This window comes from Chaetura pelagica, unplaced genomic scaffold (assembly GCF_000747805.2).
Source record: "Chaetura pelagica isolate M959 unplaced genomic scaffold, ChaPel_1.0 scaffold7, whole genome shotgun sequence".
NCBI lineage: Eukaryota > Metazoa > Chordata > Aves > Apodiformes > Apodidae > Chaetura > Chaetura pelagica.
In genome coordinates, this window is record NW_009953920.1 from 2,847,844 (window position 1) to 2,873,193 (window position 25,350).

The window sequence follows — 25,350 nt, forward strand, 5'->3', positions numbered from 1 at the left end:
AGCCGGGGAGACTTCGGCGCCAGACGGTGACTCGGGAGCGCTCGGTGTGTCCCTGGCGGGGAAGGGGCGAGCACACGTTTGCGGTGTTTGCGGTTCTCGAAAGTTTCCCGGAGGAAGGGGCGGACAGGGCGGCTTTGTCTCTCGATGGAAAACTGGGAGAAGGGGAGCCAGCGCTACCATTTCCACGCTGAGGCGGGTTCGGGGCATCACATGCATAGGGTATATCCAGTGCTTATAAATAACACCGCTTGGCTCAGTACAAACTTGGCATAAACAATAAGCTGCGTGTGCTAATAACCTTTATTTCGAGTTCATTCGTATTCTCCTTGTCGCTCGTAGCACCCGTCGTGCCCACAGTCCATCTCAGGGGGACTCTGCAGAAACGATGTGAGGTAGGTAGGACACTCAAAGGGGAAAACACGCCCAGCGCTTCTCAGAGCGAGCAGGGCATTCCTCCTCCAGCTTCCCCAAGGCAGCTGCCGCCCCTCCACAGGCATTACCCTGTCAGTCAACTTCCTAGCGGTTTCCTTTCCCCTCTGAATTAATCCAGCGAAACCTCCCCCTGCAGCAAGCATCTTTGGAAACGTGCTGCTGCACTCATCCCCCCCTCCCCCGAGTAGCTATTTTTAGCCCTGCAGGGCTCTCTCCGGCTCCCGTGGCCTGATGGGCCGCATTGGCAGGGAGAGAAGGATGAGGAGATGGGTAACCCTGGGGCTGGGAGTCGGGGTTTGCTGCTTAAGGTTCTGGTATGTGGTGCCTCTGAACCCCAGTGAAAGAAAGAAAGTGAAAAATGTTTGTGTCCTTCCTACTGTTTAATGATTATGTCTGCCCTCAGGGGAAGCATGGGTTCTGGAGTCTAGGTTGGTGTTGAACAGCAATTTAATGCATAATAAAAGTACTTAGTACGTTACTTCTGATGAATCCTTGTATTATTCTCCTGTGACTGTGTAAGGCTGTGTTGGGATGCTAGGATGCACACACAGTTGGCATGGGCATAAACACTGCCATAAGGAGAATTGTACACCTTTGTGCCCAGAACTCTGAATTCCTTCTTCCTTCTTACATGCTTACACAGACACACATACAAGCACATAATGGAGATACACAGAGACAATCAAAAGAGTGGGGTTACTGAGGCAAACAGGATTATTCATGGCTTCACACAGCTGAGCTGGTGGGCAAAATAAAGTGTGTATTTTGAAGAGGAAAAGACAGATAAGCTGAGCTTTATGATCTGCCCAGATAATCTGATGGTCTATTTTTAAATGCGTGATTGAGAGTTTCCATGAGGGGGAGAGCAGATAAAATGCAGGAGTGCTGAGAGGAGCCTTCCTGAAAAGCATCCAAAAGGATCCTAGAAACACCAGCATATTTATCTTTGAGTAAGGCTGAAGATAGATATTTTTACTGGAGTACCAATTAGTCCTTATGGGAAGCCAGGCTATCCTGGCTGCCCTGATGCAGGTCTTCCTTGATACCAGGTTAGAGCTCAGTGTGGGATCTGCTATTCAAGATGAACATAAAGAAGCTGACAATAATGCCTGCTTACTAAATTATCTAACCTAAGGCCTGAATGTGAAATATTTTTAAGAGTGAAAATGTGCTAATTAACTTTCTTCACAGAATTTTAAACTGTTATTCAACAGGAAAGAAACTGGCTTGAAAATGCATAGAAATAGTTGTCTCGTGGGTAATGCAACACACATTTCTTCTTCATCACCCTTTCCCCCCACCAAAGTAATTTCAGTAATTTGTATGCAGTCCCCAGAGTGGTATGCTTTGCTGATCACAGGAGGCAGAAACCAGGTCCAAGTCAAGCAAAATAACTGGTCTGTGAACTTGTGCCACACAAAAATACATCTTAATTAATTGCATATTTGCAAGCAAAAAGACTTATAATTTGAAGACTGCATTGTTGAATGGAAGGGACGTTTCTCACATGGGGCAGTCGAACATTGGAACAAGCTCCCCAGGGACATGGTCACAGCACCAAGCCTGCCAGAGTTCAAGAAGTGTTTGGATGATGCTCTCAGGCACATGGTGTGATTCTTGGGGTGCCCTACACAGGGACAGGAGTTGGACTCGATGGTCTGGATGGTCCCTTCCAACTCAGCATATTCTATGTTTCTATGAGAAGTAGCTTATTCTTTTCCAAAGAACAATTTCTTAATTGTTGGAGATCTAAAGATGTGTATGGGCTGCACCATTGGAATTTTATTTGCCTAGCCTGAGAGTAGCCTGAGACTAGCCCAGCCTTATTTGTTACAGCTAGAATGGATGCTGGCTTACTGTCTGATTCTGCTTCCCAACCACTGGGTTTATCATGCCCATCCCGGTGCTTGTAGACACAGCATGCAGGCAGGCTGTCGGGGAGGCTGGACTGTACGGCTGCACTGCTCTATGCAGAGCTGCAGGAGCATGAATGGCTCTGTTCTTCATCCCAACCCTTTGCCCCCTGATCCCAAGCACATGGGTAAGTTTAATTTTTTAAATAGAATTCTGCAGTATCCAGACATGCAGAAGCATATGCACCAACGGCTGAGGCCAGTGTTCTGTTAAAGAAGCCTTTGATTTATTAGTGATTCAGTCAGTGAATTTATTTTATTTTTGTTTAGCCTGGATCTATTAACTTCTGTGTACGGTAAATTGGCAAGTGAAGTTGTCAGCAAGACAAAGCACTTAATGTTGTTTCAGGTTCAACGAATTAAAAAATGGGCATATCCAAGTTAAGGGATTTGTTCTGAAGTGGGCTTTTGGATGCGCATCTTCTGTTCCATACTGAGCAATCACTATATTCATATCTTTGAATGACAAGAGCCTCATGGACTTCAATAGTGCTCAATCACACCCTGAGTGAGTCCCATGGCATGTTTAAAATTTCCATTCATATAAATGAGTGCTGAACTTCAGCATATTGAAATCAATAGATCATCTCATCAGGGAGACGTTTGTTATGAGATCTGCAATCAGTAGTTTTTTCACAGCACAGTATTTTATGTGGATGGTCTGTGGAGACAGGCTTGTTTAGCTCTCTCCACCATTAGATGCTTTGTCATGTTATGAGATACAGGTATGTGTAAAAGCAAGAAGAGAGGAGGAATGCAAGTGCAGGGAGGCAAAGAGAGCCAGGGAAGTAATGTGACAGAATTTGAGGTTCATCTTTCCACTCAGTAACTGCTTTTTCATCAAATGAAAGATTCCAATCTGCTAATCTGTCCTGCTCATTTCTTAAGAGAAATTTAGTAATAGATGCATATAACCTTGCATGGTGGTGTTGGGTTGATGGTTGGACTTGGTCTTGAAGGTCTTTTCCAACATTAATGATTCTGTGATTCTATTTTATATGTGTATATATATATATAAGTGGAATATTAAAAATATGCAAAGTGCTTGTTGGCAAACTTGACCCTATTTGGAATAGTTAATGCCAAGAGGCAGGCTGACTTCCCAGCTGGTTTGGCAAGTCTTATTTTTCACTGTGATAAGGATGTAAATGGTGTATACACCAATATAACCAATAGCATGTTGGTGACATTAGTGGACTCTTTAACTTCTTTTAGAATAATTTAACAAAATACTCATGCTGTATAATGTGACAAGATATCCACAGATGTCTGAATCTACAAATGAAGTTTTCAGAGCTTGGACTCCAGGTTTTCTGTTTATTTGCTTTTCTTTTTTTTTCCTCCCTTACAGCCTCCAGATGTTTGTTAGGTGCTTCCAAGCAGTTAAAGAAATACAGAACCCTGCCTTAGTCTTTATTGTGATGCAGTGAGTGGGTGTTAGAGACATTAAGGCTAGATAGGGTGAAGAAGGCAAAGGCTGCTTGCAGAAATTACTCACGGGTGGCATATGCACAGTTTTATGACTTACTGTTAAATAACTTATTTTGTCCTTCTAAATAGTTTTGTTCCCATATTCTTTAAAATTGTATGTTTACTTCCAGAAAATTCAAAAGCAAATCATACATGAATCAAGTGCCCACACACATGACAAATTTTTCTTTGTTCTTTTGTGAAAGAACAAATCTTTTGTGAAAACCAAACTTCCAATATGAATAAGAAAGAGCAAGATAAAGAAAGGTGCTGTCATAAATTAGGGAAAAACGTATATTTTTTTCAGCAGTGTGGTGAAGTAAGTGTTCTAGTATTTTTCTGATTGTATTTAAAACTGGTTTTATGCATGTATTTATTTATTTACTGGTATGATTAACACTTCTATTAATTCAGCAAGTTGCATAATTGTAATTGGTATGAAAAGGATAACATGGAGAAACTGGTAACAGTTATTTAAAATATATTTTTTAATACTTAAAATTATATTTTATCTTCACTCTTTGCAGGTTAGCGTGATAGTTGTCTGGAATATCACAAGGAATTATTATTGTCATGCCAGAGTTAATCTTAATTTCTACTTCCCCTTCCCTTCCCTTTCCTCTGCTTCCCCTTCTCCTTTCTCTTCCCCTTCCCCTTTCCTTCCCCTCCTCCTCCCAACGTGTTATTTTGGATATACTGAATGCTAAACACATAAGATAACATTTTGACAATGGGGAATAGTTGTCCTTTAATTTAATCATCTGATTTTTTTCCCCCCATTTTCTTTTCCCCAGTTGTTACAGTGCAGTACCTAGCTGGCCAGAACCACTGTAACACAACATCTTGCTAGGGCAGGTTTCAGTTTCTTTTCATGTACTTTAAATGCAGCCCTGAATGTCTGCATGTCTATAATAGATGGCCCTTACTGACTATAGTGGAAGTTTTCTTTCTAGTTTTTTCTTATCTCATTCTGTCAGTTTAGATGCATTGCATTCTTAGGTCCTAAATTCTGCTGTTGCCATTTCAGAAAACATCAGCTAGCATAAAATATTTTCTATCTATCATGGTTAGTAATTTTCTTGTACTTTCTTAGATTCAAAAGCCATATGCTCCTGTCTCACCTACAGGAATAAAATAATACAAAATATAACTAAATGTGAATGGCATGTATGGAGAGATGGAGATGAGACAGAACTGCATTGTTCCTTGTTTCTTGTAAGCTCCTTGTGATGCCAATATGCAATAATTATTACAAAGCCTTTTATGACTGGGGCAAAAGGATGTTGTGATTAATTCATAATATAAGAAAATTTAATCTAAGCATTAAATGTGATTTACAAGTCTTGATCATTGCTGACAGGAGGAAGTCAGTCAGTATTAACTCCTACAAGACCCTTGCTGCTGGAAAGTGGAGGAAACAGTGCAAGTGGAAGAGCATGGTTCATTCTTTGAGGCTGAGCTCTGTCTTTGGCTTGCTAGGATAGATGTGTCGGAGTGACCACCAAAGAGTATAGTGTAACCCATATATTTTGTTTTAAAATTTCGGAAGTATGTGATTTCCTTTCTTACTTTCTTCTTCTGGGAAACTTTTAATGGAAGAAATTTGCTTCAAATTTTTAAGACACATACCAGGAGGAATTTGAGGAAACAACATAGTTAATACTCTGTCCACCTGTTCCTTCTTCATCTGGAATAACTAAAGAAAACAGCATGCAATCTGAGCAAAGCACTTGGCTTCAATGCAGGTTAATATACAAATTTTAATTCATACAAATGTACAATAAATATAATACAGGAATATTTAATCTGTATTAAATTTCCACATGAGCTAATTCCTGAGAAACAAATCCACCAAAAACATTGTGTATACAGAAAAGGTGCTTTCTCCAGCAGGATTTGAGATAGCAAAAATCCCAGAAATGTGGATCTAGTGTGGCTCTAAGGCAGGCAATAAAGTGTGAACACAGCTGTCAGAAATACAGTTATTTCTTTAGTTGTGGTTCAGGCATAAGAGACGTTCTTTGTCATCCAGAGATGCACATTGCACGAAATTGTTTACGTAAGCAGGGGTAATACGAAAAACACAGAACACTGTAACACCACCTTTCAGATGTTTGCTCTGGAGCAAGGTGTTCTTTCTTGCATTCAACAATAAATGGTTGTGCATCCCCTTACACAACTTAATAGAAGTATACATAATTAACTGTTCTTTACAGTGGTTAGCAAATAAAATTAAGGGATGCTTATAGTCAGCCTGACAGTTTTTCACTACAATAGCAGAGAAATCATTTTTAATTTCCATAAATCTGTTCATGATTCTCTCTTAGAAGATGAAAGTAATTATCCACGTACAAAAAGTTAGGAAATAAAATAACACTAATAAACAGAGTTGTAAAAGAGATTCACATAAATATATGCCTAATTGGAATTACCAACAGCCTGAAAAAGAACACTGTGCTTGAGCAGAACTTGTGAAATTTGTTCATATGAAGTTAAGAATAGGCCTGTGCCTTCTAAGTAAATAATGTCTTTCTTTCTGTGCAAAGTTTGAGTTAATCTGTGTAAAATACAATGTGGCAAAATGGAGCTTCAAGGTAAATTGATAAATGTTCATCCAAAGGTGAAGGATATAAACTTGAGCCTCATTTCACTTTTAAGCACCAAATTCTACCTCAAAGGGCTTTGGGGAAATGTATGTGATGTGCCAAAATTATTCTTACTTGTAATAATTTCATCCCAGAATAATTTAGCTAAAAGGGCAGACCATTCAATGTGAACTATGGAGGAAGTCAGGATACAATTGTTTACCTTATGACATCAAAGTAGTAATGGCAGTGGAAAGGAGCCTCTTTATAGGCAAGTAGACCTGTAAGAGAGAGAATCTGTCAGGATGAGATTCTCACTGTTGGAGATTGTCTCTGCAGTCTGCTCTGCAGACTCCTAGTCACTGCTGTCATGGCTGTCAAAGATTTAGATGCTACCCCTCACCTGGGATTGTGGGTCATAGAGTTTAGATGTTATGCTCCGAAAGTTGAGGACGACCCCTCGTGGATCTCCTGTGTGATTCCTGGTGCTGAGCTCAGCAACTGTTGTGCTAGTATCTCTGCTGATCCTTCCTGGTTTAATGCAAATAATCTGCAGTAGGGCTGTGGGAGTTCAAGAAGCCTAGTAAAAACTAGGTTCATGCATGGATTAGCTACAAAAACTGCTCTGTCATTCATGTAGCTCTGAAATAAAAGGAATAATGATGATTTTTCAAAGCACAGAAAAAAACTGATGATTATCTCTGTCTTCAGTATATGATTTTCTTCTTCCCACCCCCAGTTATGTAAATTACAGTGGTGAACGATAGCTGCTTGAGTGCTCCCAGATGGAAAGTTTACATTAGCTGATTTGGCCTTCTCCATGAAGCCCTGTGTCTGTTTTAGGCAGCAGTTGATTGAGGAGATTGTAGCTGAGTTAATTTGCCTCACCTGTTAGTCAAAATAATCTTCTTTATCAATAGTCCATTTCTTCTTGCTTACACTGTTGAAAATATTAGTCTGATTTTTTCCATTGAAGAGACGACAGCCTGAAAAGGGGATTCCTTTTCTAAACTGCACTTCACAATATTGATTAATATTAACACAATGGCTTGAAACAGTTTTGCTAGGAGGGTAATGTGCTTTTCTAACTAATAATGCATGTTCTTCTTATAACAGTTTCTGGAATATCCTCTGGAATATCAAAGGATGATGATGTTTAAGAGGAGATAGTGAGCTTCGTTTGATGGGCTGTTAATCAGTTCAATAGCTAAACTGCTAAATTGCTAAATTTGAAGCCTAGAAGAGGGTGACTGATAAAATTATTTAGCATGGCTTTTTTATCTCAACAGCATTATTTCTAGGATTATTTGATGTCTGACAAAAGACATAAAGGGAATTGTTAATGAGTTCATGAATACCCACTGACTATTCAGTGCAAATTTTATGTCTAGTTAAGATACTTATTTGGTAGGAAATGTATAGGGTAAGCTGTAGGATTTTCTTAGTTTGTCTATGGTAAAGGGACATGAAAAAGTCAGCTTTCTCACTCTTGGATTTTATGACAATATGCTGAAAAATTTTACAGTTGATACTTACAATTCTATTTTACGACTAGAATTAACAGAGTACTGAAATGGATGTTGACCACTTGCAAAGCTGTGAATTATTCTCTGTGTGCCTTTTTTCTTTTTCTGCTGCTGCTTTTGTGGAACCAGGTCCTGTCAGTTTTGCGCTGACTACTACAGTTCTTGGTGCAGTGAACTTTCCCAAACTAACCCCAAAACAGAAGAGGGAACATTCTCCTGGGATGAGGATGACTGCAGAAATAACACTGATCTGTCCTGATTTCCCAAAGTATGCACAAAATTCGGTCTCAAGTCTTAATCTGTCTTGACAGCTAGTGAGTCTGCACTCATAAACGGTAGTCCCATGTCTCTATGGTATCATGCAAAAGCCCCATGTCTCCAGCATGATTGTATACTGAAGAACTGGGCTTGGCTACTGATCATGATGATTTTTCCTTGTCTTGAGCAAAAGATATAATACCTAAATGAGGTAGAAATTTGCTTTCTTATGAAATGTCTTACATGCTAGTCCTGTAAAGGTAACAATTTGGCAGGTTTATAATCTATTATCTACTATTCTCAAAGAAATTCTCTTCTCAGGGAGGTATCAGGTGCTATTTTGGTTACTTTTCCCTTGTGTATGGTAATTGCTGCCATTCCACTTAGGAGGAGCGGCGAAGGTCACTTGGATTATTCAGCTTGGAGAAGAGGAGGCTGAGGGGTGACGTCTTTGTAGTCCATGGCTTCCTTACGAGGGGAAGAGATGGGCCAGGTACTGGCCTCTTCACTCCTGTGACCAAAGAAAGGACTCAGGGAAGTGGCAGGAAGCTGCATCAGGCAAGGTTTAGGTTAGATATCAGGGAAAGGTTTTTCACCCAGAGGGTGGTTGAGCTCTAGAACAATCTCCCCAGGGAAGTGGTCACAGCACCAAGCCTGCCTGAGTTCATGAAGCATTTGGGTGACGCTCTCAGGGACATGGTGTGATTCTTGAGGTGACCTACATAGGGACTGGAGTTGGTTTCCATCGTCCAGATGGGTCCCTTCCAACTCAGCATATTAAATGATTAAATAAATAAATAAGAAAATTCACAGGCTTAGAATTGCTTTGTACAACAGTTGAAAACCTTTTTCTGTAATTTGAAAAAAAAAAAAAAGTCATCCTAAAGCTGATATGTGTAATGCACTGCAGAGTTACAGTTATCTTACTGTGCACCATCCTAAATGTAGATGGTTTTATTCAGTGGTACACACTGAATGTGTAAGAAAGACTGATGCTGATAGTCCAGTTTCTGAGATGCAAATGTGAAATTTTCATATAGCATCACTGTTGGTAACTCAGCAAGCCCAGCTGCTGTGCTTGACTTTTAACACGTTGGGTAAATACCATGATTCTTAGTGTGGCAAAAGTCACATTGACCCTAAATCAGTCTCAAGGTTGAAGAATTTCCATCACATTTTAGAAGAAAGCAGCTATAATTTGTATGTTTTTATGGGTAGTCATTAGAATTCTGTGTACCAGATACAATGCTGAGATAAAGATGAGTGGTTTTATGCCAGAGCATATTCTGTTCTGATTCTGATAATGGCAATAAACTAAAACTAAGCAGTGTAAAATCTGAAAAAATATTCTTAAATGGTTTTGGTTTTTTTTGTTTTATTATTATTATTTTAATTGCTGTATGTCATTTCTAAATCAGTATTAACAGACTTTTTGGAAGCAATACACTGGTTTACCTGCAGAGGATTTTGGCTTCTTTTTGCTTTATGACATAAAACCTGGTCAGGTTGAGAGGAAGCTTGGGATGTCAGTGCTTAGTCCAACCAAAAGGAAAAGTGAAGCTGTCCTTTACCTCATTGCTAACTGATAGTTCCCAGCAGCAGCTTCACAAGTATTGTGAGTTAGAAAAATCTTGTCATGCGGTTATGGACTTTTAACTGTAGCTCTGTTTGACAGCACATGGTTGAGACATTCTTTAGCAGAAAAATAAAAATTATGAAAGAATAAATAAAAAGTTTGTGATATGAGGAATATGAGTGGCTTTGTTTTACAAAACATTGAAAAATTAGCATTCCACCCCCATTGTCTGCTTTCAGTTGTGAAACTTTAAATGTGCTTGGGTTTTGCTATTTGAATATTACATTTAAATATTGGAAATGCTACTTTAAAGTACACAATCACCTAGACAAAGATAGAGCAGATATATTTTGAAAGTTATTAAAAGAAGTATTCTGCCTGTTTTCTATTTTTTCTCTTTCCTTATTGAGTTTCCCCCTTCTAAAGGAAATTAGTAAGAGAACTCTTGATTTTTCATTTTGTCTGTCTCTTCCTCATTGGTGTCCTTGCACAGATCTCTCAAGCATTTTTCCTCAACTCCTCTTTAATCATCTCTATTATTAGGAAAAGGTATCTTTTTTTGCTGTCTTTTCTGAATGCTTTTATTACATAGGCCATAATTACAAATTTCTGCATTTTATCCTCAGTTCCTACTTGTGCAAAACCCTCAAAAGACAATTTCATCCTGGTGCAGCTTCCATTCCTTGCAGTTTTCAAGAGTAGCAATTGATGCAGAAATGAGAAAAATCAAAGGGCGTCTCTTTGGCTGTTCTGCTTAATTCTTGAAGCAACTCACCCAGTAACTTCAGCGGTGGGTTTGCTTGAGTATGAGCATCAAGATTCCTCTGTAGACTTTCAGTTTTTGCATTCAAAAAACAGAAGTGTATTGGCTCTCTGTGCATAGTGTTCTGTGCAACTTCAATTTGTCAACCTCTGATAGTAGCTGAAGGGTTGCGGTTTTTCAGAGCTTTTTTGGAAAAAGTAAAGCTCTCCCTGTTCCTAAAACTAAGAGTATTTTTGTCCATTAAGTATTTGAACTATACTGTTTTCCTGCCTAGTTAATTAGCTTTCTGCATTTGATGCCTTTTCTAAGGAGATCTTTGCTCTGTGATTACAGAGTAGGTGCTAATCTGAAGGAGGTTTCTGGATGCAACCTCATGGTCATTATGAACAGCACTAAACAAAAATGTTGTTAGTACTTAAACTCTTAGCATTATTTTCTTTCCTCCCCCCCCCCCCCCCTTATTTCTTTAGAAGTCCTCTGTGTAACCCTCACCAGAAGTTTAACATCCTAAGTGTGTAGCTTTTGACTTTAAGTAAATACATCACAAAAGTACAACTTCATGCATTTTTTGGTTTGCTTCTTGAAAGATCATTTATCATTAGCTAGGGGAAAAAATACACCACTCAACCTTCTTAAAGTGAAGTCTGCTTTTTTAAATGAATAAATATTACCTGAAAGTTCTCCTCAATTTTTTATGTGAATGTTAAAAAGCCTCCAGGATAATACAGATTGTGGCCCTTTACAAATATAGTTTCCAGGGCAACTGAAGGGCCTCCTGTTTCATAAACACTGTGCTCTCAAGAAGAAATATTTGTCTGCTGGACAAATTTATTTTACATTTAAGATCATTTTCCCCTTATGAAAAAAATACCTTTATTGTCTGCATTCAGGTATTTGAAAGTAGGGAATTGAAATATATTGTACAGCTGCACTTATAGGTGAAGTTTGAGCTGTAAATATGACTAGTGTGATAAGAGAAAAGTTGGCTATTTTCTTGTGTGCTGCAGGCCTATCCTTCTTCTACCACCCAGCCAGGGACTACTGACACACAGCCCCCTCTCATTGTGGTGTGCTTTACCCCTGCTGTCTGTGGAAGATCACTGTTGCATCCCAAGTGAGGCATTTATAGCTGTACAGGTGTGGAAAGGATTATTTTTTTGGTTGACAGAATGTATTTGTGGTGTAGCTATAAAAAAATGTATACTTTGCTATCGACATCAATGTGTACTTTCTATGTGAAAAAAGGGATGGTGATAATGAGCTTCTGAAATAAGCTCTGTATACATTCATATACCACTTGACTTACATTCTCCTTGAACAATTTGTTTGCAATGACCAGCATAATTTTCAGTCTTTAGGCTGAAATTTAAAAATCTTTAGGCTTTATTTGTTGTATTTCTATTTTTTTGTGGTATACTACTCCATGTGATCACTGAATTACAAGCTTGGCTTTTCCATGTCTTATTTAAGTATTACTGCAGGACCAACAGACAGTATTAAAACCCTACCCTTCTTACATGTTGTAATCAACGTAGTATAATAACAGCTAGTTAACTGACTTCGTGGGACTTAAATGACTTGTCAATAGATTAAAAGTAAAGTGCAAAACAAAGATGCAAAAAATTATTTGACTGCCTTTCTAATTGTGCTTTGGGTAATGTGTTTCCAGTATTTGCAGTGCGATTAGCCTTGGTGAGATTTAGAGAACATGGTAGATACTGTGGTAACATTATTTAGTTTTCTTGTGCAACTACAGAGGTGTTTTGGGTACAGGAATTTTGGAAAACAAAGCAGATCCTGTCCTCAGGATCTATATATGCATAACTCTTCTTGATTTCTGTAGCAAAGGTGTACAAACATATCCAAGTACTACACAAAACAGTGACCTAGATTAGAAGCTTGTTTTAATTATGTGTACTCAACTTGGTACATTTTAAAGAGTTGCTCCAATTTTTTACTATTTTTAAGTGTGATGAGAACTTGTGCTTATTTAAGACATCAGGCTAATTTCCTTCCTTCCTTCCTTCCTTCCTGCCTACCTTCCTTCCTTCCTTCCTTCCTTCCTGCCTACCTTCCTTCCTTCCTTCCTTCCTTCCTGCCTACCTTCCTTCCTTCCTTCCTTCCTTCCTGCCTACCTTCCTTCCTTCCTTCCTTCCTTCCTGCCTACCTTCCTTCCTTCCTTCCTTCCTTCCTGCCTACCTTCCTTCCTTCCTTCCTTCCTTCCTGCCTACCTTCCTTCCTTCCTTCCTTCCTTCCTGCCTACCTTCCTTCCTTCCTTCCTTCCTTCCTGCCTACCTTCCTTCCTTCCTTCCTTCCTTCCTGCCTACCTTCCTTCCTTCCTTCCTTCCTTCCTGCCTACCTTCCTTCCTTCCTTCCTTCCTTCCTGCCTACCTTCCTTCCTTCCTTCCTTCCTTCCTGCCTACCTTCCTTCCTTCCTTCCTTCCTTCCTGCCTACCTTCCTTCCTTCCTTCCTTCCTTCCTGCCTACCTTCCTTCCTTCCTTCCTTCCTTCCTGCCTACCTTCCTTCCTTCCTTCCTTCCTTCCTGCCTACCTTCCTTCCTTCCTTCCTTCCTTCCTGCCTACCTTCCTTCCTTCCTTCCTTCCTTCCTGCCTACCTTCCTTCCTTCCTTCCTTCCTTCCTGCCTACCTTCCTTCCTTCCTTCCTTCCTTCCTGCCTACCTTCCTTCCTTCCTTCCTTCCTTCCTGCCTACCTTCCTTCCTTCCTTCCTTCCTTCCTGCCTACCTTCCTTCCTTCCTTCCTTCCTTCCTGCCTTCCTGCCTTCCTGCCTGCCTCCCTCCCTCCCTGCCTTGCCTTCCCTCTCCCTCTCGTTCTTTCTTTCTCACTGTTTTGCTTGTTTCCTTTTTTCCTCTTTCTTTTATTCTCTTTTATTTGATTCCCTCTTTCTCTGTTTTTCTCTTTTTCCTAGATGATAGGAAAAAGAAAATAAACACTGTTTTCTTCATTTATTTTCTTTCTTCAGGTACAAATGTTGACTTCACTCTATTCATGCAGACTGCTCTGCATGATTAACACAAGACAAGCGCATTGGAAAATGTGTAGAGTACTGTATAAGCCTATGAACTTCTCTAGGAATATGTTCTGTGTCTGACTTCACTGGGGATTTTGACTAGAAAATCCTAAGGAAAAGTGAAGTACAGATTTCAAGGTTTGCTCTTCTGACTGCTTATAATCTTTCATGGATTAAAGCATTTTAACTTTCAAGGCTTGAAACAAGTTCTTAGGGCTTTTTGCACAGAGAAGCAGTGACCTACTCAGGTCTCATTGCTGAGCTGGTCAGTAAATATAAAGACATTTAAGCACAAATTTGTAAAGATATCCTCTACTTGCTGTTATGAAGGCTAAATATCTCTTTTAGAAATAATTTAAGACATGGTGGTGAATGTGTTATATATTGAATAATACATTATCAATATATTCAATAAGACTTGAACTATAAGGCATAAGTCCTCAAAGGTATTTATGTGTCAGAGCCCCTAGGTTGATTTTAGAGACAGTTAGACACCTAAGTACGTGTGTGGATTTGCACCCAACTCAGACCATGGTTTACTGCTTAGTAATTTCTCCACAATCGGGCATTTACTGGAAGACACCTTAAAAAACTTGAATGTTGATGGAGGCTCTGGTTCACATGGGAGCAAGTGCTAAAAATAGGCAGGAAATAACTTTTTTTACCGGTAGGGCTTAGTTTGATGAATCACTTGCCAGTTTTCAGACTCCACATCAGGAGGGACACATACAAGCTGTGAAGTACAAATGAATGCAGATAGAAATGGCTCAGTGTGTCCCTGTTAACTTGGGCATTAGCATGAATGGCTGTGCTCTTTGTCCCAGCCTTTTGCCCCCTAGTCCCAAGCACATGGGTGAGCTTTAATCTTTTAAATAGAATTATGCTGTATCCAGACATGTAGAAACATACACACCAATGGCTGAGGCCAGCGTTCTGTTAAAGAAGCGTGTTAACAGTGTTCTGGTAAGGAAGTGATTCAGGCAGTGAATTTATTTTATTTTTGTTTAGCCTGGGTGTAGAATTGAAGTTAAATCGGCAAGTTGTCAGCAAGACCAAGCACTTAATGTTTCAGGTTGAACCAGTTAAAAAATTGGAATAGTCATGTTAAGGGATTTGTTCCTAAGTGGGCTTTTGCATGCACATCTTCTATTCCATGCTATCTGAAGAATCACCATATGCAAATTTTTGAATGACAAAAGCCTCAAGAACTTCACCAATCCCAGGGAGGTTGTGGAGTCCCCTTCTCTAGAGATACTCAAGACCTACCTGGATGCAGTCCTGTGTAATGTGCTCTAGGTGATGCTGGTTTAATGGGGCAGTTGAACTAGGTGATCTCTAGAGGTCCCTTCCAACTCTGACAATTCCTATAGTAGTGATTCTGTAATAGTATTTAATCAGACCCTGAGAAGGTCCCATGGTGAGCTTAGAATTTGCATTCATATACATGTACAGACACTTCAGCATATTAACATCGGCTCACCAGAGAGAAGCTGAGGAGGTTTGCAACTGATAGTTTTCTCACAGCACATTGTCTGTGGGTGGTCTGTGGCAATCATAGGCTTGTTTCTTCAGCTGTCTCCACCATTAGATGTGTGGCTGGATGGCTGCACCCAACGAATTGTGGTCAATGGCTCAGTGTCCAAGGCAAGTGATGAGTGATGTTCCTCAGGGGTCAGTATTGGGACCAGTGGTGGTTTACATCTTTGTTGGAGATATGGACAGTGGGATTGAGCTGGACTTGATGATCTTTTAAGTCTTTTCCAACCATAATGATTCTGTGATTCTATGATTTACAGGGCACAGCAAAGCAAAGATGGCTAAACTCTAAAAAAATTTGTTTTGTATGCCCTTCCTCTGCAGAAAGAGGTCCAACTCTCCCAGTTCCATGACAGAAGGTGTGGGGCTTCCAGTTTGGTTCTGAGGTGAATACCCCTGGATGACTTGTGCTGCAGGAGCTGTGTTACAATGACACTCCAGCTGTCCCAGGTGTACTTGCTTGTACATGTTTCAGGATTGCACGCTAAAATGTCTTACCTGTTGTATTCAGTTTGGGCTGAAACATCTAAAACGTACCTCATCATGCAACTCCTCATGATCTCAGTAGAGTTAAGTCTCTAATTCTAGGCATTAGTTCTTTTAACTGGATAGAGCAGTGCAGAAAGAACTTTATAAGCCTGAGTTCTTGTTTTCTGTAGGAAGTTTGTGGCAGCTGCACAGGACCGAGTTACTGCTGCGGAGCTATTTGAGTTCCCACAGTCATCTCCATGAGCACCACAAGCTGGTACTTTCATAAGTGTGCATGTGAACACTGGCTGCACATTGAACAACTAGTCAGTTTGTGATTGGCCTTTGTTAATCATTAGACTGTAGTAAGACACTGTGTTTCAAAGGTCAAGATAGGAACCACTGGTACTAAACAGGCAATTAAAAGTATACACCAAAATGGTACCAGTGTATTTGTGCAACTGTTTGCACAGGCACTGGAAATAAGAACATAGCAATAGGTGCTTCATAAATTACGAGAGCCTATCCAAACGAGAGAGAGGTTTATTTATACATTCCACAATTAAGAATTGAACTTTGAGCAGAGTATGCTTACCACCAAAGCTCCAGTGACTTTAGCTTATATAAACTGAAAATCTATCCCCTGATGTTTTTTAGCTTTGTTAATTCTGTGTTTGATTATAACTATTTATCAAATAAGCCCAGAATACATCTTTACCATAATTGAATTAGTAGTCTGAAAATATTTTGAAAGCAGCATTTTAAGACTTCTTGTGGCCATATGCTCTGGAATAATATAGTTTATTATTATTAGTTCATACACAGAGGAGTAAAGATATCATCAGACAGAATCATATAGATGAGTGCTGTCTGTATTACTGTGAGGGATCATGGCTGGGCTATCCATGTGGTTGTAACTGCACAGCTTAGGTTTTTGTTCTTAATCACACTGATGAGCACAAGCAGTACAGCATCAGGGCCAGGGATTTCCAGAGCATTAGCAATCACTGAAGACAGAGCATATGAGAAGCACATGCTTAGTAGTCTGACAAATCTGTGGGAACTGGAGGTTTGGATGAGTTAAGTTGGTATTAAGATGTTTTCCTTTTAGAAAAAGAATAAAAAATATTCTCAGAATTTTCTTTGGCCGCAGTTAAAGCAGCATTATGGCCTATATGTTCCTGGAAGGAGAACGTTTCTTTAAGCTATGATACAGGAAAGACAACATGGCATTTAGATTATCTTAAAATAGAGGCTGTTCCTCAGTGACCTCCCACTCAACCATCAGAGTATATAACACTACTTCTTGTATCAGTGCCGCTATAAAATGAATGCCATGCAGAGAAATTAAAGGGAAAGGGAGGGTCAGGCAGAGCTTAATTGAACAGGCAAATCACCCCCCAAAAACCTCTCACTCTTCTTTCTTCAGTACCTCTTTAGCACTGAAGTTAATGAATAAAAAAATTCCCCCAGCAAAGACATGTATTTTGTTGAACTTGGTGGCGTATTAGTGCAAAACAGAGAGATGGTCCCTGTCTCCTCCCAAATAAATGTATTATTATTGTGCTTGATAATAAACAGGAAATATTAAGGCACTGAAGTAGGTTAACAAATTATCATAGTAATCATAGCATTAATACATTCATGTTGCCTTAAGGTGCATGTAAGTACATTTAGAAAGAAGCTGATTTTAGGGAAAGTAGGGAACTGTACCATCTGTTCAAAAGCTTCCTGTGTCTTCTGCAAATAATTTTTTTTGGTCTTTATTGCCAGTCACTGTGACACCATGTCCCTTACCTTGCTCTCAAGGTATGCTTTTGGTAGCAAGCACTCCAGCAGAGCAGTTCTGGTCCTGTTGGAAGTTCTGCTGCGCATATATGTCTCTGGCACTGATCTGTTCCAGGAAGTTTCATCTCGTGGCTTGAGGAATGGTCACAGCTGCCTGTCATAAACTGAGCAGAAAGTGTAAAAGGATTGTTGCAGAGAGAGGGAAAGCTACGTTCTAACTGAGAGCAGTGTAAGGTAAGCGTCCGAGAAAGCAACTGAATTAGAGGGCTGCAATGCTCTGCTCTTTTTCTGCTTGGGTTGAAGTGAGCCTTACCTCAGGCTATGGGTACAACAGCCAAGGGAGATCTTTACTCATCTCTTGCAGAAGGGGAATCTCTCTGTGAATGTATAGTTGCTGTATAAAAATTGGACCAAATTTAATTATAAGTACATCGTAAAATACTTGGCAATGGGTATATCTTTGAGCAGCTCTTTAAAGCAAAATTACATTAAAATTGTAACTTCACATTACTTTTGCTTCTAGTTTGGCAAACACTGACCTTATTCTACCTGTATTTTTAATTAATACTAGTAAATAAGCATGTTGATGAAAATGCTAAATCCCTGTTGTAAACATTTGGGTCCTTTCTGATAATAAATACCATCTGCATTTGGGAGGTAGGAGGTTTGCATGTGTGTTTCTATGAAGGTGGGAGTGATTTGCAGGAGTGGAAAAGCATGATGCACACTCAGAGTTATGTGTTCATATTGCTCTGTGGGATGGCTAAGCATTTAATTAGAAAAGCAAATAAAGCATGTCAAGAGATATTTTATATGGAATTACATTGGAGTGTTTGCATCTCTTGCTCTCTTGCAAAGCTATGAAACATTTGCTACATGAAGTGAGAATGAGCAATATGGCACGGCAGCAAGAAAATTTGGATTGAGCTGTAAATAGAAGTAACCAAGGGCTATTGCATTGATGTGTTATATTTTCTGCATTTCAATTTTTTTTTATAATATTTGGGACGACTTTTTAAGTAACTCTAAAGTGGAATTAGTAACATACCTGTGTATATATTATATGTACATATATAAAACTCATATATATGAAACATACAGGTATCACACATACACACACACACACACACACACACACACATATATATATACACACATACACACACACACACACACACACACACACACACACACACACACACACACACACACACACACACACACACACACACACACACATATATATATACACACATGTGTCATTATGCAATGTATGCTTTTGGAAAGAAGTTTAAATCTGAACTCCTTTAAGTAGGTTAAGATATTCTTGTTATCTGCTCAGTTAAATAGTCACTGACCTACTTTTCTGAGGAAATAATTTTTCTGAAAATATCATCATAACTTTAAAAGATTCGTTAATGGAAGCTGTCTCACAGACTAATTTCCATTTTAGATAACTCAGAATTATTAATTACCATGTTATACCCAAGCAGACATCTAATTTCTGCAGAGAAGTATCTAGGCTTCACACACACATATATATATACACACATGTGTCATTATGCAATGTATGCTTTTGGAAAGAAGTTTAAATCTGAACTCCTTTAAGTAGGTTAAGATATTCTTGTTATCTGCTCAGTTAAATAGTCACTGACCTACTTTTCTGAGGAAATAATTTTTCTGAAAATATCATCATAACTTTAAAAGATTCGTTAATGGAAGCTGTCTCACAGACTAATTTCCATTTTAGATAACTCAGAATTATTAATTACCATGTTATACCCAAGCAGACATCTAATTTCTGCAGAGAAGTATCTAGGCTTTTAAAGCTTGAAAGGAGATAGCAAAAAGCAGCTATGTAACAAGGGATAACTGTACAGGATGAAAGGGATTTGCTCTCCTATGGATTTCCTACTGTGCTATTTTGAATCTCCTGACAGGGTTACAGGGCTAGCCTCATTTCTTTCTTGCTGATCTATTTTTGGTTTTGGTCTTGGTCTTTTGCTGTATTCTGTCTCATAGTGGAATTTTGGGATTTAAAAAATATATTTGTATATATACATAATTTTTTTCTGCAGCAAAAACATCAGGTTGGCTATCCAAAACTCTGTGAAACCAAACCTGTTTTTTTCAGAGCTAGTCCCCAGCTGCCTGGTGTACATCAGCCACTTTTTGTACAAACAGATTAGCCAAGGCCCCTTACCCCTATCCCACTGTACTGTAAATGATGTCTCTTTTAGGAGGAAACCTTCAATTTTTCTGCAGATTATCCTTTCAAATTAATTACTGTGCAGAGCATGGCATGCTGCTATTCCCATCAATTGCTTGTGACCGCCTGGAGAGTGCTATGCCTGGCTCTGGGTCAGTCTGTCCCACTGGTGGTTTGATTTGGTTTTTCTCACTCAGCAGAACTGCTGAACAGGGGCTGTGCAACAGAGAAAACCAAACTGACATATCACTGGAGCTGCTAAATATATTCAGGTAGTTTTGTGTTCAATGCTGTGTCTTTTGTGAAATACAGGGTGCAAAAACTGTCTCATCCCATCTCAGGACTCAAAAGCATGATTTTGTCTTGGATAAAGGCAAAAATACAAAGTTCCTGCTGGTCATATTTAATGGTAAGCCCCATCAACTACTTTAATTGCACATTACAAAATAATAACTTGTTCAGTACTTTTTAATGCCACATCTGGTAGGCTTGACATTAGCTTTCTTTAGGTGGTTCCAAGGTAGGCTCTGTCTCACAGCACATATGAATTCCTTACCAGGTTTACCAGAGTGCCATTGAAGTGTAAAAATTTCCAGAGTAAACTATTGTTTGACAAAGAAAGCCAGAGGTATGGAAAAAAATCATTTGGGTGTTTTGATTTGGTTTGATTGCTGTTATTTTTTTTTAATAACAGGAGATGTGCAGCAGTTAAGTTAAATATTGCTGAATAGGAACTGTATGACATAGCTTTGCAAGAGACTTTTGATATTTGTACTCTTCTTCTGGGATGCTTATTTAAATAGAAAACATTATCAAAATACTGCATGATACTCATAACCTTCAGCAACTGTGAAAACATTGATTTTGAGCTTTGATCTTTTGTGAATAATTCCTTCTGAGAAATGGGGGTTTAGCTATTCCACTTCTTAACTCTTCATGTCATCTCTGTGGTGTGTGGTCATCTGTTCACTAAATACTGCAGTTAGCTTGGTTGATCCCTTGGTCTTCTGCTAGGTCCTGGTAGTCCTAGAAAGTGATGGCTAACTTGCCTTGTTTCCTAGTTGGCTGCTACCAATACTGTTCCCATCATCTATACTGGATGGTTGATCAGTGGCTCTTGGATTTTGGTTACCTGATTGGCTTTTCAAATGAACACTAGATAGCTGGCAGTATGGCTCTTGTCCATCTGTCTTTAGGCCTTAAAAGTAGGCAGGCAGTCTGCCTTTTGTCTGCCTGCCTATGCTTAGAGCATGGTCGTGAACATTTCTTTGTTTGCTTTTACTTTTTTACTTGCAGCCGCATGACTGCAGACTTGATGGTAGTCTCTGGAGCTTTTCAAACACTTAATTTGTGTGCCTTTAATATTTTTTCACTGAACCTGTAGACCTCATTATGGATATTATAGTATGACACACCTTTATTAGAATGGCACTTTGTGTGTAAATACTTTACAATAATGGTATGAAATATTTGAAGTCTTAATGAAAAAATACAGCATGACCTAGTAGACTTGTTTCTACTTTGGGCCCAAGCTTATTCACCCTTGTAATCCAGTAATTAAATTTCCTCTGCTTTCATCTAGGGATAAAAAACCCCCACAAACCAAACAAAAAACACCAACAGATTGACAACCTAACATATTTTCTCTGAGCTTTCTTCCCTGAAGCATCTATGGTTTTTTTGAGGGAGTACTGTTCGGTTTTTCTCTCTTGCACTCTTAATTCACTGCAATTTTCCAGTCCTTTCTGCTGTAGCCTTTGGCACCTTCAGACTGCACATCTGATACAAACTATTCATTCTCCTTGCAGTGAACTATGTTGCTGTGTATTTAGGACCTTTAAGGAGAGCGTTTAGCACCTTTCAGAGCATGATTCCAGTGAAGTGGATCCCAAACTTTCCCAGTTCATGGACAACATAGTGGCAATAGGCAGTTACTGTATTTAGTCCATAGCTGGTCTCCATTTGGAGGTATTTACCCTCCATACCTCTTTCAGCATGGGCAGCTTGGATGAGAGCTATGTGGTTGGGGAACAAGATCTCTAGGAAACCATGGTCAGGTTCTGAGTGTGGGTTTATTACTCATCAAAACAGCTTGGACTATTATTCTGAAGTCCATGTTCTTGATAGAGCTGAGGCTTAGCAAAGAATATTTATTCCATCATACTGTTGCTCTTTAACAGTACCAGTACACTTAAATAACCTTGATGTTGGAAGTCCTTTTCTAGGTTCTTTTGCCACTGTAACTAACTTAAATGCACTATGCATCTTCAAAGTCAGCACTTAGATAATTACCACCAGCTTCCCTGTGGAAATAACACAGCTAACAGCTAATATCTGTGGTATATTACTGTAATTGTGTTTAGGTTGAACAAGTTTCCATGCACTGGTGCGTCTCATGTTGCTTACTGTTGTAAAACATGCAATCTCTCAAGGAGCACAATTTTTTTAAAATAAGCTTGTTTGTAAAGAGTGGGTTATTTTTGGCCAGGTGAGTTCCCAGAGCCAGTTAAGCATGTGACTGCTGCCACAGGAAAGGAACAAGAGTCAGCAAAAAAAGTCTCTGCTTCAGCTGACACAAGCTGCCTTGGTGCCTACTGCCTCCCTCTCCCCATTTAATGCATGTATGTCCTGATAAGGATATAGTGCAGAGCTTAGAGAATGCATTCAAGTACTGAAACCAGAAGTACAGGACTATAGTCAGAAGGATAAACTCTTAAGAGGGTTTCAAGTTTCTCAGGCAGAGAGGCTGCACTATTCTGGATAGACAGTTTCCAGAGCTCAGCTGATGTTGTCTTTGCAGCACTGTACCATGCTCAGGGAATGTACAAGTTTTGGTCAACCTTAGGACATGTGCCTTTGAAGGGTGTTAAGTGACTGGCTTTCTATTTGGACTGGGAAAAGAAGTCTAACTACCTAAATGAATTAAATTAATCAGTGTCTTTTGCCAAAAAGTTGCATTCCTAGATCAAATTATTGATCCACTTGTATCCTACTGCTATCAATAGTCATGCCTTGATTACTCAAAATGCTATGGCATATTGGGCATGTACTACATATTAAAAAATACCCCAGAGAACCAATGGTGTTCCCTACCAGTAACTCAGAGGTCTGCAGTGCTGAGCCCGTAACACACTGAGTTGTTGCTGCATAATATGGAGAGAATAACAGATAGGTTTCATTAATTATGCAATTGTACAGATGAAAAATTAGATGTTTACATATATTGGTCAGTTTCAAAGCATGGTGAGACTTTACAGACTCAGAGGAATTATTTTGCCTCAAGGTGAAACACAGTAGCTGCTTCACAGGAAGCAGATTCCTATAATCAGCTGAACCTGCAGGGGTAATTTAGGCAGGCAAAAATGTAATTAATTTGTGTATTTCATACACTGTACTAATTATGCAGTGCTTTACACTGCAAAAATGTCTCAGTCGATATCCCTGTCAGCAAAAGTCTTTAAGGGTACAATTGTATATAATTTATATAATCTGAACACAATAGTTAACATGTATTAGCGTATATAAAGTTACTTAGAGCTCTTTCTAAAACTTTATTTTCAGTCTTTGCCTCAGTTCTTGTGCTTAGTTAATTCTGGCTATAAAAATAGACCCTTTAGCTACCCATCTGCCTATTTTAAAGAAATGGAGTTTTTTCAAAATGCCAAAGCAAAGCAATACAGTAAATGCAACACTACACAACATGGATTTGGAAGCATGAGTTGTTAAGGCAGAAAGCATGCTGTAATTCTGGCTTTCATGTAGATACACAAGTAAATCAGATTGTGTGAAGTAATTACTGGTGGAATGTAGTCACTTGCTGGGTACAGACTGTGCATTTAGTGTTTTAAAGGCAGCAAAAATAATTGCACTGGGGCAATAGTATGTCTCAATGTAAGGAGTAGGGTTGCATCTCTAAAGTTATCAGAACTTTGAAAAAACATAATGGATTTTATGTCTTATTAGTGTTTTAGCTGGCATTTGGACTTTCTGAAAAATACTAGTAGAAGTTGCTTTAGTCCCCTACAAGAGAACATATGTAGTGTTACTGTGATTGGCGCTTGTGTTATTTCAGAATAATTTTTAAATAAAAATACTGAGACAGACTTTGTGGTTATGGACGTACTTTTCCTCTAAAAGCACTGTATTCACTTTTCCCTGATTGTACTTCTTCTGTGGGTTTTTCCATAGTTTTTACCACTTATCCTAATATAAAAGCAGTAGTTCAGTAATGTCACAGGGGAATTTTTTACAAATGGCTAGCAGGGTTTGGCCTGGTCCTGACAATCTGATCGCCCTCATTTGGGGATTTGTTTTAGTACCTGTTTTACGGATAATTCAGTCTAAAGAGATGTACCTTATAAATAGCAGTAAATCCTCATTCTGAAACACTACTATAGATTTTCTCTTTCTTTTGCTTTGTGGTGTTGTTTTTGTCTTCTTTTCTCTTCTTCCTCTTCAAGGATTAAGTACTTTGTGCTTACTTTTGCTTTGATAGTTACATTTTGAACCAGGCTTTAGAAAAGAGATGAGAAAAACATTCAGGAGCATGTCTCCTCTTGTTAGTTCCCCATTCAACTACTTCAGAAAGCAGTCATTTAGGGGGTCTGAAAGTTTGCTGTAGTTTCATGGTATGGTGTAATAGTTACAGAGTCTGCATGGGACTGACAAGAGCTTCCCTTTAGTCTTTATTCTGCAGTGACAGCCTCTCGGGGAGCTCCCAAATTAACTAGACTCCCTCTTTCCATCCTCATCAAGTTCTGTGTCATGGTTTGGGCCCAACATGACAACAAAGGAACAGCCCCATGGCCACTCACTCAACTCCCCCCCAACACACACTGGGATGAGCAGGACAAAGCTCATGAGTTGAGACAAAGGACAAGGAGGGTTCTTCACCGATTGAGGTCCAGGACAAAACGGATTCAACTTAGGGAAAAAATAATAGTTTAATTTAACAATAATCAAACACACACAGGACACAGACACACACAGAGCAGGGCTTGCACATGTTACCCCACCCCTCCCTTCTTCCCGGGCCCAAATCCCTTTGTTCCCGGTTTCTCTCCCTCCTTCCCCCCAGAGGCACAGGGGGACAGGGGATGGGGTTTAGAGTCAGTTCACAGGCTGGGGGTTCCTGCTGCTCCTTCCTCCTCAGCAAGAAGGATTCCTTACAGTCCTTCCCTGCTTCCCCACGGGGTCTGTCCCATGGGACAGAGTCCTCCACGAACCTCTCCTTCCTGAGTCCTTCCCACGAGGTCCGGAGCTGCTCCAGCCTGGGCTTCCCACAGAGTCACGGGCTGCTTTGGGAAACAACTCCACTGGCACCAATGATCTGAGGAAAGCCAGATGGCCTACCTTGGTAGAAAGGACTAACACATAAGGAGTAAACAGGATGGCACTGATGGTACTGGAGCTACTCAAAGCAATGATGATAATTTTAATATATATATCTATATAAATAATCCTCTTCAGTAATGAGAACAGTGAAGAGTTGAAAAAGCTAAAGAAGTGGAATATAAATATCCACAAGATTATATTAACCATCTTATGCCCAGGGAGAACCCAGACTGGAATCCTAACTCCAGGAGGGACCTGGACAGATTAAAGGAATGTCAACAATTAATTTTGTATGGGATCCAGGGTGAGACCCACAAACCAACCGAACAAACTTGTGCATGAGGTTAAACAGGGGTCTGACAAAGCATTTTTAATCTCCTTTGAGAGACTATGTGATCCTGCTAGAAAATTGATATATTGGGACCCAGAAGCTAACTGTAAAATGTTTAACATGTTGCTTACA

The 25,350-nt window shown here is 39.4% G+C and overlaps 1 protein-coding gene across 1 annotated transcript in view; it reads left to right on the top strand.

Annotated features, from left to right (window-relative positions):
• ADCY1 (adenylate cyclase 1 (brain)) overlaps positions 1-25,350 on the top strand; it is a 169,320-nt gene that overhangs the window by 1,766 nt on the left and 142,204 nt on the right. Inside the window, 1 exon segment of the mRNA XM_010001548.1 lies at positions 3,802-3,824. Within this exon segment, the coding sequence (XP_009999850.1) occupies positions 3,802-3,824 (23 nt within the window).